General features: G+C 34.8%; 1 protein-coding gene and 1 non-coding gene across 2 annotated transcripts; both read right to left on the bottom strand.

Moving 5' to 3' along the window:
• Positions 7,311-14,515, bottom strand: LOC109333340 (bifunctional fucokinase/fucose pyrophosphorylase). Its single transcript, XM_019568787.1, has 7 exons — positions 14,147-14,515; positions 13,035-13,299; positions 12,346-12,710; positions 11,344-11,470; positions 10,235-11,248; positions 8,871-9,604; positions 7,311-7,959 (listed from the first exon to the last, which is right to left on the bottom strand). Exons 1-7 carry the CDS (start codon positions 14,474-14,476, stop codon positions 7,567-7,569), a joined length of 3,228 nt encoding a protein of 1,075 aa, XP_019424332.1. The 5' UTR covers positions 14,477-14,515; the 3' UTR covers positions 7,311-7,566.
• On the bottom strand, positions 14,700-14,773 carry TRNAV-AAC. Its single transcript has one exon. It is a non-coding gene; the product is annotated as a tRNA-Val (tRNA).

Genomic DNA, 16,954 nt, shown 5'->3' on the forward strand with positions numbered 1-16,954 from the left:
TGTTCTTGTCGCTATGATAAAATCATAAAACAGTATGTGTTTTTTTTATTTATTTATGAAAATGACAACAACATAAATAAGAAAGAGTGGAATATCATATAATGCAATTACAAAGATTTATACACCATCATTCTATTGTTTAATATTCATTTGGATTAATTTTTTGAAGAATTAATGATAATTAAATATAAATGATAAATTATATAATGACTATATAAAACTTATACGTTGTTGTTGCATATCTTTTTTAGGAGTAAACATGACTCAAGTTGAATCATGTAAGGTTTGTTTCTTATTTGACCTTAAACGTTGATCATATCATTTTTTGAACCTAGACCCAAAGCTACCCCGAACCTAAATATTGATCGGTCAGCCTATGAACCTGAATCTGACCCTAGACCGATTAAATATAATACATAACTTCGTTTTAGATAAAATCTTCTCAATATTATTTAGTATTATATATATGTGTGTAATTTGACATATGAAATAATATGTGTATATATATTTGTTAATAAATGTATATATGATGAAAATATTATATAATAAATGATACTTTCAACCAAAGAGATGTCATACTCTATACATAATTGGATAGAGATATATACAAACATAATGAACAAGTAACATGGGTCAGGTCCAGACTGAGTCATATTTGTTCCCTACCTAACCCTAAATATTGACTGAGTCTAAATTTTAAATTCAAATCTGACCATATATATGATGAGACCTGACCCTATTTGAATCCGATCAGGCTAAGCCGACTGAGTGGGGTTGGATCTTGCTCACCCCTACTTTTTTTTCTCTCTAAAAATAATGTGTTTGTGATATGTTTATTAAAAAATGATCGTCCCACCTATTTTGTATGTGTAAATGGTTTAGGAATGAGAGATCAGTAAAAGTTTTTCTGAACTAACTTTAGTTAGGTTTAAGTAATACACATGTATTATTTATTTTGTATGTGGTTTCTTTATCAAAACAATATTAGAAAGCAAACGCCATGTTGGTTAAGAGATCTCTTAACTTGGATTGCATTATATCCTTTGTTTAACTTTGACTTATATCCACCTCTCCCCTTGGACTTTCATTGTTGTCTCGCACAGTTATGTTCTTTCTCCCATAACTCAAAACAAAACATTTATCTTCTTCCACCATTTTACATCTAGATTCGAAAACGCAAGGATATCATGAAAGTGGAAGCGGAGTTTCTAGCGTAGAAGATCATGAATTTAATACTGAATTAAACTCTTATGGGGATGGTTTGTAAGTGCAATAACGAAGAGAGTATAACTATAACAAATGAACTTCATAGTTGTTGGTATAGTGAATAAAAGCATAAAGGAAGAAAGAACAATCATATATTTTTGAAATGAATGAATAACTATACAAAAAAGAATATTGGATCGTAAAGATAATTAGGCACATGGGAAGAAGTTTCATTGGTAATAAAGCAACATGTGGCATTGGATTCTGCCATATTTACAAGTCATTCCCTTTCAATAATTCAGTTTTCTCTACCTTTTCACCCTTTTATAGTACCTTTCTTTTTCAATCATCACTTTTGTAAAGAAATAATGATATTACAAGATTAATAAAGGGCTAAGGTGTGATTCAACAATCTCAAGTGTGACTTTTTTAATGTTATAATTTACAATAATTGTTAGAATGTAATTCATTGCTAATTGAAAGTTAGTTGTAATTCTTCTATAAATAGTAGGTTGTAATTCAAATAGTTGTTAATGCATATATCAAAATAGAATGGTTCAGATTTTTCATTCTATTGATGCAAGATTCACTCATTCACTCTTCTAATTTTCATTCTTCCAATAACTCTCACACAAATTCATTCAACTCCATCTCATCTCTATACACAACTATCTTCTCTATTCTTTTCTTATTTTCTCTTCTCTATTCTGCAACAAGAACAGAAGCAAGGAAACTCCAATAGTGGTATCAAGAGCTATACGGTCAGGGTCTGTGGTGGTGCCAAGATTGGGTACAAGAAGCTTCAAGAAGTGAGGCTCACAGATTGAAAACGAAGCTACAAGACAGAAGGGAATTCTGAGGTTTAGTTAGAAGAATGGCAACTTCAAATGGGTTTGCAATGAATCTTCCGATTCTTGATAGGAAGAACTATGACCATTGGAGCATTCAAATGAAGGCGATTTTTGGGTTTAAAGAATGCCTTGATGTGGTGAAAGCTGGTATGTCAATGGCTGATGAAAATTCAGTGGAGTATAGGGAAGCAAGCAAGAGAGATTGCAAGGCAATCTTCTTGATCCACCAATGTGTGGATAGAGCCAATTTTGAAAAGATTTCTGCAGCATCTTGTTCAAAGGAAGCTTGGGAGATATTGGAGAAGAATTACACTGGTGGAAAGAGAGTTAAGAAGGTGAGATTGCTGACACTCAAAAGACAGTTTGAGTTGATGCAAATGGATGAGCAAGAATCCATAGCTGAGTATCTCAATAGGATAAGGGGATTGATCAATCAAATGAAGGGGTGTGGAGAGACACTAAGGGAACAACATGCAGTGGAGAAAATTCTCAGAACTCTCCATCCCAAGTTTGATCATATTGTAGCAGCTATAGAGGAAGCAAAGGATCTTGACAATCTTACAATTGATGAATTGCAAGGGTCCTTGGAAGTGCATGAGCAAAGATTCATGGAGAAGCAGATTTATAGACAATCAGATCATGCTTTGAGTGCACAGTTCAAGAAGAAGGGTGGTCCTGGACAGAATGATAGATTCAGAAGAGACAAGGCAAAGTGGCAAGGTGGTAGGAGATTTGAAACTGACAACTCCAAGCTTGGACTAAACTCACAACAAAGAACTAACTCTAGCAATCAGAGTAATGGTGGTGAAGTCAGTAGTGCCAAGAAAGGGAATAATCAGTTGGTTGGAATGCACAAGAAAGACAAGAGCAAAATTCAGTGCTTCAACTGCAGAAATTGGGGACACTTTGCCTCAGAATGTAAGGAAAGAAGAGTCATCCATACTAAAGAAGCAGAAGCAAGGCTAGCTAAAGATGAGGAATCAGAGGAAGAGGTGTTATTGATGTCCAGAAGCATTGTTTCTGGTCAAGAAATCAGTGAATCAGATGGTGCTCTACTCATGGTGACAAATCAACAAGAACAGAATTCAAGTAGTTGGTATCTTGATTCAGGTTGTTCTAATCACATGACAGGAAACAAGGATTGGTTTGTAACATTGGACAATTCAGTTGAAACCAGAATCAAGTTTGCTGATGATAGCATCATCAAGGCAGAAGGAATTGGTAAAGTAATAATCAAGAAGAAGGATGGATCAATCTCATACATCTCAAGTGTGCTATATGTGCCAAGAATGAAGAGCAATCTTCTAAGTCTTGGACAATTGCTTGAGAAAGGGTACAAGATGAGATTGGAAGAGAAGATGTTCAAAGTGTTCAACAAAAAGGGAGTGTTAGTCTTGAAAGCCTCTCTAGCACAAAACAGGACTTTCAAGATTGGCATTTAGCTTGGAAATCAAAAGTGTCTAGGATCCATAACAGATGAGAAGTGGATTTGGCACCAAAGATTTGGACACCTTAACTTCAAGAGTCTTGAATTACTAAGCCAAGGTGAAATGGTCCAAGGATTACCTACTTTCAGAGCCTCAGGTGATGTATGTGATGACTGTCTTGCAAGCAAACAAACCAGAAATAAATTCTGCTCACAAATTCCAACTAAAACCACTCAACCACTCGAGGTGGTTTATATTGATGTATGTGGTCCTATGGAAACAAATTCACTTGGAGGAAGCATATATTTTGTGACTTTCAAGGATGATTTCACAAAAAAGCTTTGGATCTATGCAATAGAAAAGAAAAGTGATGTGTTTGTCAAGTTCAAAAGCTTCAAAGCAGTAGCAGAAAAGCAGTATGGAAAGAGACTAAAACTGATAAGGAGTGATGGTGGAGGAGAGTATATCTCTCATGAGTTTCAAAAACATTATGAAGCTGAAGGCATAACTCATGAGATAACTGCTCCGTACACTCCTCAACATAATGGAGTAGCAGAGAGGGTGAATAGAACTGTGTTGAATATGGCAAGAAGTATGCTCAAAATAAAGCAACTACCAAAGAAGTTTTGGGCAGAAGCAGTAGCAACAGCAGCCTTCATATTGAACAGATGCCCTACTAAGAGGTTGGAGAACAAGACTCCAGAAGAAGCTTGGACAGGATTCAAACCAAATGTTAGTCACTTCAAAGTGTTTGGATCTATGTGCTTTAAACATATACAAGATAGTAGGAGGAAGAAGTTGGATGATAAAGGTGAGAAATTGATTTTTCTGGGTTATCACTCAACAGGGGCTTACAAAGTGTATAGTCCTAAGACCAACACAGTCTCATATAGCAGAGATCTGAGGTTTATGGAGAGTGAAGCTTGGAATTGGGATAAAACAAATGCAGTCTCAATCAAACCAACTAAATTGATGATTGATAACTCAGAACCAGAGATAGAAACTCAAACAAACAATGAGGAGCAGCCTAATGTAGTTGATAGACCTCAGAGATCAAGAAATCTGCCAACAAGGTTCAGAGACTATGAAGTCTTTGATGATTCTGAAATCAATCATGAAGGAGATTTTGTGAACATGGCACTGTTAGTTGAGATGGAACCTGTCTCATTTGATCAAGCAATGAAAGAACAATGCTGGATTGGACCTGTCTCATTTGATCAAGCAAGGAAAGAACAATGCTGGATTGAAGCAATGAAGGAAGAAATTCATTCCATAGAAAAGAATGACACATGGGAGCTTACATCATTGCCAAAGAACAAGAAGCCTATCCTAGTAAAATGGGTGTACAAAGTGAAACTGAAGCCTGATGGAACTGTTTCTAAGCACAAGGCAAGACTTGTTGCTAAAGGGTTCTTGCAGAAACAATGCTTGGATTTTGAAGAAGTCTTTGCACCAGTGGCCAGAATAGAAACCATAAGGCTTGTCATAGCTATTGCAAGTTCAAGAGGGTGGTTAATTTGCCAAATGGATGTGAAATCTGCCTTCTTAAATGGTCTAATAGACAAGGAAGTATATGTGGTACAACCTCCTGGTTTCATAGTTCCAGATCAAGAACACAAAGTCTATAGATTGCACAAGGCTTTGTATGGGTTGAAACAAACACACAGGGCTTGGAACAAGAGGATAGATGGATTCTTGCTAAAACTTGGATTTCTGAGATGCATCAAAAGCCTCTATAGTGATATGCTTATATGTGGATGACTTGCTCATCACATGCAACAACAATGATCAGATTGAATGGTTTAAAAGAAAGCTGAAACATGACTTTGAGATGACTGATCTAGGAAGCCTCTCATACTTCCTAGGAATGGAATTTCTCAGAACAGAAGCAGGGATCTTGATGCACCAAAAGAAGTATATTTCTGATATACTTGAAAGATTCAACATGGTAGGGTGTAATTCAGTCTCAACTACAATTGAAACTGGTTATTCACTATGCAATTTGAACACTGAGAATTCAGAAAATGGTGCAGTGGACAGACAAATGATAGGGTCTCTAAGATATGTTTGCAACACAAGACCTGATCTAGCCTATGCAGTGGGGTTAGTAAGCAGGTATTTGGAAAATCCTAAGCATTCTCATCTAGTAGTAATGAAGAGGATACTAAGGTATCTCAAAGGTAGCATGAATTTTGGCATACTGTTTCCAGCATTCAGAAACACAAAGCAGAACAGAAAGATGAACATCATTCATGGATACACTGATTCTGATTGGTGTGGTGATAAGGATGATAGGAAAAACACAAGTGACTACTTATTCAAGCTTGGTGAAGCACCAATAAGTTGGTGCTCAAAGAAACAGAAAGTGGTTGCTCTTTCTTCCTGTGAAGCCGAATATATATCAACATGTTTTGGTGGATAACAAGCTTTGTGGTTGAAGGGACTACTCATGGAATTGGGAATGCAGAATGATGAGCCAATGGTGATATTTGTTGACAATAAATCAGTAATAAACTTGGCAAAGAATCCAGTGGCTCATGGAAGGAGCAAACATATAGAGACCAAGTACCATTTCATAAGAGATCAAGTAGAGAAGAACAACTTGAGTTTAGTTTTTTGCAAATCAAATGAGCAACTAGCTGATATACTTGCAAAGCCTTTGAATAGGGGTGATTTTGAAAGGCAGGGGAATCAATTAGGTTTTATTAGTATAGATAGCATGAATTAAGGGGGTGTGTTAAAATGTAATTCATTGCTAATTGAAAGTCAGTTGTAATCCTTCTATAAATAGTAGGTTGTAATTCAAATAGTTGTTAATGCATATACCAAAATAGAATAGTTCAGATTTTTCATTCTATTGATGCAAGATTCACTCATTCACTCTTCTAATTTTCATTCTTCCAATAACTCTCACACAAATTCATTCAACTCCATCTCATCTCTATACACAACTATCTTCTCTATTCTTTTCTTATTTTCTCTTCTCTGTTCTGCAACAAGAACAAGAACAGAAGCAAGGAAACTCCAACAATAATAACTTTTACTTTTAATATTCAATTACGTAGCAATAGCATAGCCCACATTCATTGAGCATAGGTTTGTATCATTCAAAAATATGCTTTAACAAAATTATTTGATTAACTTTATATATGATTTAGCTTACCATCAATATTAGAAATTTGCTTTGCTATCTTAACAAACAATACACAACTCCCACCTCATGGGGTATGACAAGAATAAACATACTTTTGTTATCTAATAGAGTAATTAAAAAACTGAGGGGTGTATCATTTGGCGTATCATTGATTGGTCAACAAATTATTAAGTTATTACTTATTTAAATTAATAAATTTAAAATCTCATTTACTTGAACAATCACAAGACAGTGGCATAAAGTGTATAGGTAATATCATCTCAAGACTAAGGGGTTAGAATATATGTCTTCCAAAGAGCATGAGACTAAACATTTGCATGGTATAGTAAAAACAAGAGAAAAAGATGTAGTATAAGAATTTTATACATTTATCATCAGTATATCATCCCTATTCATATTTAATAATTATTAACTCTTTAAAAAAGTAGTACAAATAAATGATGAATAATATACTGCATATAAATCTTTACAATGATATCATATAGATATTACAATAAATAAAACAATGCTAACCACATACTTTGTTCTACAAACTATTAATGAGAAGAATTCATGTGAGACTCTTAAGTAATTTAGTGGATCTCAAATGAGTTCCACTAAATAGGTAAAAGATAAAAAGAGTGTGTTTAACATTTCTCACTCTGAGAAATTATTAATCACTCACTTTCCTTCTTCTCCTAGCCTGTTCTGAAGAAGTAGGAAAGAGTTGAGTCATGAAATAGCTTATTCTTTGTCTCTCATTCCTCTGCTTTTCACTTCTCCTTCTGTTTATGTGCTATGACTTCATACATACATGTACTTCTATGTGTTTTCACAGCACTGAAACTTATGAGAATGGTATTCAAAGAATTCCTATGAAGAATGGTAAAATAAACATAAAACAATAATACAACTTAGATTCTAGAAGAAGCTGGTATTCATATCATATTTATAAGAATATCTGCCAATCATAGATTTTCACTTCAAGATGTTTCTCAGCTTCTAGCTTCTGTCTTAGTTCCTTGGCACACTCTGCATCTTTTGCAAGTAACAGACCAAAGCCTCCACCACCAGCTCCAACTAGCTTGTAACCACAGCAGTAAGGACTAGCAAAAGAAAACAGCTTATCAACAGCCTCATTGCTGCAGTAAGGGTCAAGTTCCTGATGCAATCTCCAAGCTTCTAGCATTATCTCACCGAGTTCATCGATGTTACAGTTCATCAAGGCTTCTCTCCCAATCTTTGCCAGTTCAACAAGGCGCTTGATACTCGACACAAGAAGGTTATCCCGGCGAAGATATCTGATCACCACCTTTTGAAGCACCTTATTTGCAAGCCGAACCTACAAAACAATATAAAAATCAATATCAAAGTCGATTAGAAAAGGATGTTAAATTCCAAAAAGTATAAGTGTAAAACATTGGCTTCCAAATGACAACAAAATAAATTTATAAATACATTTAAAAAACAGAACTAACACAACTCCAGATATTTTGGTCTGGAAAACTTCTTCGTGACTTGTCCATTAATTTTTATAGGAAATAACAGCAAAGAAAAACAGCGTGATCTCCGATGGATGATGCACCACACAGAAAGAGCACAACAGTAAAATCCACCTATTTTTCTGGTTTCCTCATTAAGAAAAAAGAAGCATATGTGCATGTTGATTTGGCTTTTGATACTGGTGTGCTTATGAAGTAAACATGACAAAATGGGAAGCCTACTGTACGATGGTCTCTTTATTCTAAGATTTGGGGAGGGAAACATACTAAGATATGCCCAAATACAAATAATGTTATTTTTGCATACTAATAATTGTAAGTTTAAACCAAAACATTTGAACAGAACATGGGAAAACTTACCCAAGGGTCATTTATTATTTGCAAATTTTCAACATACTACACACCTTTAGGCACTTTGAGAAGACATAAAATTAAAAAGCATATCTTTCATGCAGAGTTCTCTAGACATATTTTGTTGTAGTCTCTGCTGCAACATAACTGATGACATGTCAATACAACAAATGACCACATCAGCAATTAGTTGGAAATGTGACAGACTGACAGTGGTAGTGTTAACCATGTCATCAGTTAACTGACAACAGAGACAGAAACCAAACTTCTGAAACATTTAAGTATCAAGATCAGACAAAAAAGTTTAGAGTCTAAAACTGAAGTCAAGCAAACTTTCAGGGACCAAAAACATATTTAAGCCAACATAAAATGCAAGTTGATTGTATAAACTAAAACGTACTTGACCAGTAAATACCACAAGCAGCCGTTGCTGCAACTCAGAAACCAACTGAGGTGAAGCCAACAGGGGGGTGACTTGAAGACGCAACGGAATTCCAGGAAAGCTTGAAGTACACTTAATCCCTGGGTACAAACCGCCGATTTGGTCCTGCCACCCACCTCCTGTACCCATGAGTTGTTCCAACACCAAAACAAGTCTTGCAACATTCTCAGTGCTGTCATCACCACCAATTATCTGGAGAAGCCCTTTCACTACAGCAGCAGCTAGGATACTGGACGTACCTAATCCGCTACCACGGGGGACATTAGCCCATGTCTTGATGTGCATGCCCATATCTTCAAGAATGTTATCATGGATAATGCCAGTCACAAGTAATGCAGATTTTACCAATCGAAATGGATCATCTCCATCAAATGGTGCAGAAATACATGTATAATCGTCAATATATAAATGGTTGTCCTCATTATCAGTAATTAATACTCCTGTTGTTTTGGTTGTCTTGATGGTGGTGCCAATAGGAGGAGAACCTTCCAAGCTTATTGCCATATTTAGAACACATCCAGCACGCTCGATGCTCCATGGAGGGGTATCACTCCAACCCCCAACAAAATCTACACGAACTGGTAATTCGACTTTTACCGTTCTAGGATAGAAAGGCGGAACTGTGCAGCCATCATGATGGTTAGTCCGGTACTCCTTACAGGAGAGGCTGCCAGGAGACTCTGATAAATGTTCTACAAAAAGAAACTACATTCAGCTTTAGAAAACTAAGTTTTACTTCTTCTTTTTTGCATAAATTATGAAGTGACTGTCTAGTTAGTCACATAAAGGAATAGAGAATATGATATTCTTTCCAATTTTTTAATATAATATTGCAAATAACCTAGAATATACAGAGAGAAATTTTTTGACAAACTTATACCACATAAATGCTACCCCAACATCTCACCACTTTAACTTCAAATAAAAATTGAGTTTTAAATAGTTTAAATCCTTAACAATAAATTCTTTAAAATAATCACCACACTTTTGATTTTTATTCCATAATTTGAAGCCAACAGATATATATCGTTTATTCTAATTATGCTTATAAGCACAATATCATGAAGGAGAAAATGAGAAATTAATTATGTTTTAAAATTAGCCTGTTGAACGCAAGTTATCCTTTGAATATATTTAATATTGCTTCCTCATTAGAGTTTCTCCAGCCAGCTTAAGTTCCAACAAAAATCCTCAAATTCTTCATGTTTTTGCTTTATGTACTAAATCACTTCTCTCTTAAAAAATAAAAGATGTGATTCCACAGAACTGTTTGCAAATTGTATCATGGATATGACATGTTGAGGCAGGAATGAAGTCTGTACCTTTAAATCCATATCTTACTGCTGATGCAGTTTCATCAGCTACGGCAGCCCAAACTTTGTGCTCCAACTTGGTTGCTGTACTCTCATCATTGCAAGCTCGAAGAAGATCAACTTGCACCTGGTATGCCCGGCTGTTGGGAAGTATATTAGAGTTCTGCTCCTGAACTTTTGGACACATAGCTAGGAAATCCTTACATATTTCAATTCCAGAACCCTCCTTTTGAAGAATTTCTTCGCATAATTGAGACAGATTGCGCCCCAGCATTCCATAGCTAATGCAAGCTTTTGCGATTCCTGCTGCAAGATCAGCTTGGTGATTACTAGAGCCTACACACATTGTTGAGAAATCAATTGATCTATGCAACTCCTCTAGACTGATGCGATGAGAAGATTTCCACAGTGAAATCATGTATTCATTATTTTGTTTGGCTGAGCCCATCAACCACATTGCAACTTTAAGCATATGAGAATAGGGAAGTATGGGGAATATTTTTGAGTTCCATAAGCACTTTTCATCAGTGCCTGAGGACCCCCATAAGTCACTTTCTTGAATACCTAAGTCATGCAAAAATTTCTTCCAGGGTTTCCCACAAAATGTACCATTTCTAGAGAGTGAACTTTTGGGGTTATCATGAAGGCCACAATATACTAGGACTCGCTCACCACTTCCAACTAAGGGAACCTCCCAAAGACAATGGCGATCTGGAAGAATGAACTTGATTGAATCTCCATCGGTTATAGAGTCATCAAGATTGATGTTGACGCCAACCACTATGCACAATGAGCCAATTTGTATTCGGCCAGAAGTGGATGAATCGTATATGAGAGAATCTTCTCCAATTGAGATGCCAGGTGCAATTTTGCTAGAAAGAATAATAGCAGATGCTGTAATGTCAGATGCAGTAGTTGCTGGAATTGAACACAGGTGTCTTCTACCTACCAGTTCTGAACCAACCCCACTAAGGTGTTCTAAAACTTCATTTGAGGTCCCAAAATGCAAGAACATCAAATCATCTGAAATGGAATAATGCATGCAAGAATAAATTTTTGTACAATTGATAAGATGGATGATGGAGATAAAGATAAGATTGCAATTAGGTTTGACATACAGGCACAGTAGCTGAACATCTTCTGTTCTCCCAACTTATTCACTAGCTCTTCACCCAAAGGGCGCTTTCTCAACCACTCATGCTTTGCAGGTACCCAGGCAGCAACCAGATCCTCATATAAGCTCATCTTCACAACACAAAGCATTTCTTAGATAAAATATTTTCACTGTTCCACGAATGAATACGGGGAATTAATGCTTCAATAGGAAAAAATGCAAAGACCTCAATAATATAAATAATACTATATTAGTATACTTAGAATGCTTAGTCAATAAACGTGATGTATTTATGATAGGATTACAAATGAATGTATTAGGGAGAAAATCGGGTTGTTGGGGTAGCTCCTATTCTAGAAAGAGGATAGAATCGCGCCTTAAATGATTTGGACATATATAGAGGAGACTATAAGAAGCCCCAATGAAGGGAGTAGATCAAATGTAGTTTAGTCTAATTTCTAGAGGAAGATGAAGGCCAAGAAAAAACATATGCGAAATGATTAGGAAAATTTAGATATCAATGTTTTTTTGTCAATGAACATGATTAATAATAGAGCATTATGGTGTCTTTCGATCCATGTAGCCAAATCCATCTTATAGGATTAAGGCTTCATTGTTGTTGTTGGTATACTCAGAATCCCACTACAATTCCCTCCTGATAAATGAAACCCCAGATCATTTTACATAGCTTTTCATCTACCACTTCCATCTTTGTCTCCTGAATAACCAAAAAACCAACCTCATACTTTGTGAACAGTTCTTTTACTAGGATCTTTCCGTCAACATAACTTCTGAGAGCACTCAAAACAAGCTAGACAAAGATATATTGTAGAACATAAACCCCATAATTATTTTTTAATGTCAAATAAACTTAGTTTATATTACTTTGGCTGTTTTCTTTCCCATTACACAAAAGCACAACAAAGAATTTATTTATCCACTACTTCCTTTTCTTTTACATCTATGTAACTCAAAAAATATGGTAATACTTAATAGTGTAATATACCTCCTTTTTGCTTTTTAGGAGCTCTGAAATCATTTTCTGACAGGAACATGCAAGCGTAACAAGCTGCAACCATGCCTTACCTCTAACAGCTATTATTCCAGAATCAAGAAGTGTTCTACCATCAACTAGAACTGCTTTACTTTTAATTAGCTCTTCTACAGTAGGTTTCTGAAGGAGATCATCTACCAAACTGACTACATAATTTTGAGTTGAATGTTCAGGTTTGGCTGCAACAATTACTCCATGGTTTGATGCAATGTCGAGGGTGATTGGAACAGTGATAATGGATGCGCTATCCTGAGGAAGAGTCATGACGGATGCATCAAAACATGGAAGAACATCACCAGTCATGGTTAACATTCCACCTGCACAGATTGAGCAAATTCTGTTAGCAAGTAAATCGCTTTGACAAAGAATGATGGCACCTTTACCAAATCTATTTCTAAATTAAATTCTACAGACCAATTTCATATTGAAAAAATAATAATAACAATAATGCCCTCAGAAATGCATATTACGATGCAGACAGAGAATAGCAAAGGTGACTGATGAAAAGTAAAGTTTTAGCCATGCAAAACACTTTCAGTGATGTCTTGTCATATACAAAGGAAAGGAGGGGAAAAAAACAGTTTTGGAGTAAAGATAAATTTGAGCAGAACCAGTATATATATGAATGGCAGATAAATAACCTTCATTTCCAAAAGCTTGTCGTGCACAAGAAGCAATAGCTAGTATATGGTCAAAGAGCAGCGGAACTGGCCCATCTGGATCATCTGATGCCAAATAGGGAAGGGGCAGGAATACTTTTCCCATAGGATTTGCCCATGGCACCCTCTTGGAATCACCTCCAGCGTGGAGCAATAGTATATGCTTCTTGGCCATAAAGTTAATCACCGCCGGATGAGAAATATCATGTGATCCAGTCTCAGTATCAATGCCATTTGTAATTTCCACCTAAAAACATTAGAGGAATCAATTACTTTAAGATAACGAATAATGCTGGTGTACAACACTAAGCTAGTCTTTCGCGTGCAGATGTAGCAGGCTGGAAGAATGTTCTATCTCGTTGTCTTTGGTTCCATTCCATCACCATTATTGGAACAAAAATGCCCCAAATTTGAACCACAACTCATGTTCTTTTCTTTTTTTTAAATGTTATGAACCAAACATAAAACAAAAGGCATATGTTCCGTTCTATCCATTCTAACACGTCTACTAATTGAGACGAGAGTTTCATGGCATCATCATAGTATACATGTGCCAGAAATCAAGCAAGACCAACTCTATCATATAGTGAAAACTACGCAAGTGCAAGTCAATGTGTATGTAAATGAATAACCAAAAACAGTAATGTACAGAACTTTCAATACATAAAATTATGATAATTCTCATTACTCATAATCTATCATCCACACCTCTGTCACAGGAGCATAGATGGCATAAATCATAATCACAAAGTAGGTATGTACAAGTTTTTAGTTATATATTTGAGCGTAATATCTATGCACAGTGTATAAATTTATCCATCATCATTTGTATTATTTTTATTTGAAAAGTCAATATAATTAAAATGTTGAATGGTATAGTGACAGTGTAGCATACATTTTTTTTCCTTTCTCTTTCAAATTTAGTTCATCTTTTTAGTGTGACTTCATACTCCACTCTCGGCACATGAATTTATTATACCTGTCATCTTTTAACCATAAATACGTTTTATATTATCCCGCGACTCGAATCCAGAGACCTCGAATTATTCTATACTATAGTCATACATTACATTAAGTCGTTAAGGAAAGAATACCTGATCTAGTCCAAGTTGTTGATTATAATGTGTGGCGAGGGCGAAGATAGCATTGAGAGTGGCAGCACCAGATCCGATCCTATGGCCACCGGGATCAGGGACGGCGAGGGTGACGGTGGAGGGAGCAATACGGCCGAGACGCTTAGCACGGAGAAGATGAGAATTATATAAAAGAGCTTGTTGAGGACTAGAAGCAGTTAATAGAATAGCATCCCAAGTATGAACCCTAGATGAATCACGAACAGAGAGTCTCAGATTATACCATGATTTCCTTAGAATTGATGATAACTCTTCTTTTTCTTTTATCCTTGAACTTCTCTTTCCGTTCATTTTCTTTCTTCCCAATTTGATTATTATAATTATTACAATGTTATTGAATAGAGAGTGTGTTTGTGTGAGTGTGTGAAGTGTTTTATTTAGAGAGAAGAAGGATGAAGACAAAGAGAGAAATTGGTTAGGACAATAATTACTTTTTATTTTTATTTATTGTTTTTCTTTGTTTGGATTCACGTGTAATAAACTGAGGGGAATGGAAAATAAATAAAAAAGGAAATGGCTTCGCCCGGGTTCGAACCGGAGACCTTCAGTGTGTTAGACTGACGTGATAACCAACTACACCACGAAACCATTTTGTTAGTATTCCAACAAGTATGAGTACTTAATATTTTAGTTTATGAAAAGATGTTTTTGGAACACGGATTTGGTTTTGGTTCTTTTAAATTTCTGAAGTTTTAGAACTTGTATGTTCCAAAAAAAATTATCTTACTCCTTGATAATGACAGCTAATTTAATATTATATATGACATTTGTCATACTAATTGTTGATGTGGCCATTTGGGATATTACATATTCTCCACAATGATTAAAACTACTTTGTTAAAATATGTAAGGATGAAAATCGATAGAAAAATATTACAAATACTAAAAACAAAACCCACTAAATTTTCAAGGACCATAAGCATGAAATATAATATCTAACTTTCTTTGATATATTAAGCTTTTCCTGTGCTGAATTATGTTAGCTTTATTTTAAGCAAATATTTTCACAAAATGGTTTTATCAAAGGAAATAAAGTTGCACTTAAAAAATTTCTAAGTAGTTGATCTTGTTAATGGATACCCATATATATGATTAATTTCAATTCTTTTTAAGGTTTTGGTATTTAGGCAGGTGGGAAATTTTGAGTTTTGATAGGAAGGTTGTTTTGGTATTCTATGAAGATGAATTTGTGCTATGATTTGGAAGGTGGGTTTTAGATTTAGGTTCCATGCCCAACATGCAATGATGAGCATTCTAACTTTTCACTATTGATTCACACAAGCTTTCTTCATGGGTGCTTCATTCATCTCAATTGGAACATTGCAAACACCACATTATTTAAGTGTAAAAACTATACAAAAAGAATACTGGAAATTACAATGAACAATGGATTCAGAACAAGGGATCCTTTCGATTTCAACCATAATTTTTGTAAAAAAAGATTCTAATGACTAAATATGTTTCGTATTTTTGCTATTTTATACTTGCCTATGTGAATTATCTTGATCAAGCTATGAAAGATAGTTTCAAGTACTTAAATCAAACATGTTACTAATTGTCAACATTCAATAGAGAATTTAGCATGTGTTTGTTTCCATGGTGGAGTGAGGCAAAATCGCTATTTGTCCAAAAGCTTGTCAGGGGGAGCTTCTCACTAAATGTTCATGTTTGAACATTGCAAACACTAAAATAAACATTCACTTAACAAAATTATTAACATGAGTATTTCAGCCAGAAGACTAATTAAAAGAATGAACTAGAATTTGGATACCAACTCATAGATTCCCATGTCCTAACACACTCACATACTGTTTAGTATTCCAACAAGTATGAGTACTTAATATTTTAGTTTATGAAAAGATGTTTTTGGAACACGGATTTGGTTTTGGTTCTTTTAAATTTCTGAAGTTTTAGAACTTGTATGTTCCAAAAAAAATTATCTTACTCCTTGATAATGACAGCTAATTTAATATTATATATGACATTTGTCATACTAATTGTTGATGTGGCCATTTGGGATATTACATATTCTCCACAATGATTAAAACTACTTTGTTAAAATATGTAAGGATGAAAATCGATAGAAAAATATTACAAATACTAAAAACAAAACCCACTAAATTTTCAAGGACCATAAGCATGAAATATAATATCTAACTTTCTTTGATATATTAAGCTTTTCCTGTGCTGAATTATGTTAGCTTTATTTTAAGCAAATATTTTCACAAAATGGTTTTATCAAAGGAAATAAAGTTGCACTTAAAAAATTTCTAAGTAGTTGATCTTGTTAATGGATACCCATATATATGATTAATTTCAATTCTTTTTAAGGTTTTGGTATTTAGGCAGGTGGGAAATTTTGAGTTTTGATAGGAAGGTTGTTTTGGTATTCTATGAAGATGAATTTGTGCTATGATTTGGAAGGTGGGTTTTAGATTTAGGTTCCATGCCCAACATGCAATGATGAGCATTCTAACTTTTCACTATTGATTCACACAAGCTTTCTTCATGGGTGCTTCATTCATCTCAATTGGAACATTGCAAACACCACATTATTTAAGTGTAAAAACTATACAAAAAGAATACTGGAAATTACAATGAACAATGGATTCAGAACAAGGGATCCTTTCGATTTCAACCATAATTTTTGTAAAAAAAGATTCTAATGACTAAATATGTTTCGTATTTTTGCTATTTTATACTTGCCTATGTGAATTATCTTGATCAAGCTATGAAAGATAGTTTCAAGTACTTAAATCAAACATGTTA

This window comes from Lupinus angustifolius, chromosome LG02 (genome assembly GCF_001865875.1).
Source record: "Lupinus angustifolius cultivar Tanjil chromosome LG02, LupAngTanjil_v1.0, whole genome shotgun sequence".
In the NCBI taxonomy this organism is placed as follows: domain Eukaryota; kingdom Viridiplantae; phylum Streptophyta; class Magnoliopsida; order Fabales; family Fabaceae; genus Lupinus; species Lupinus angustifolius.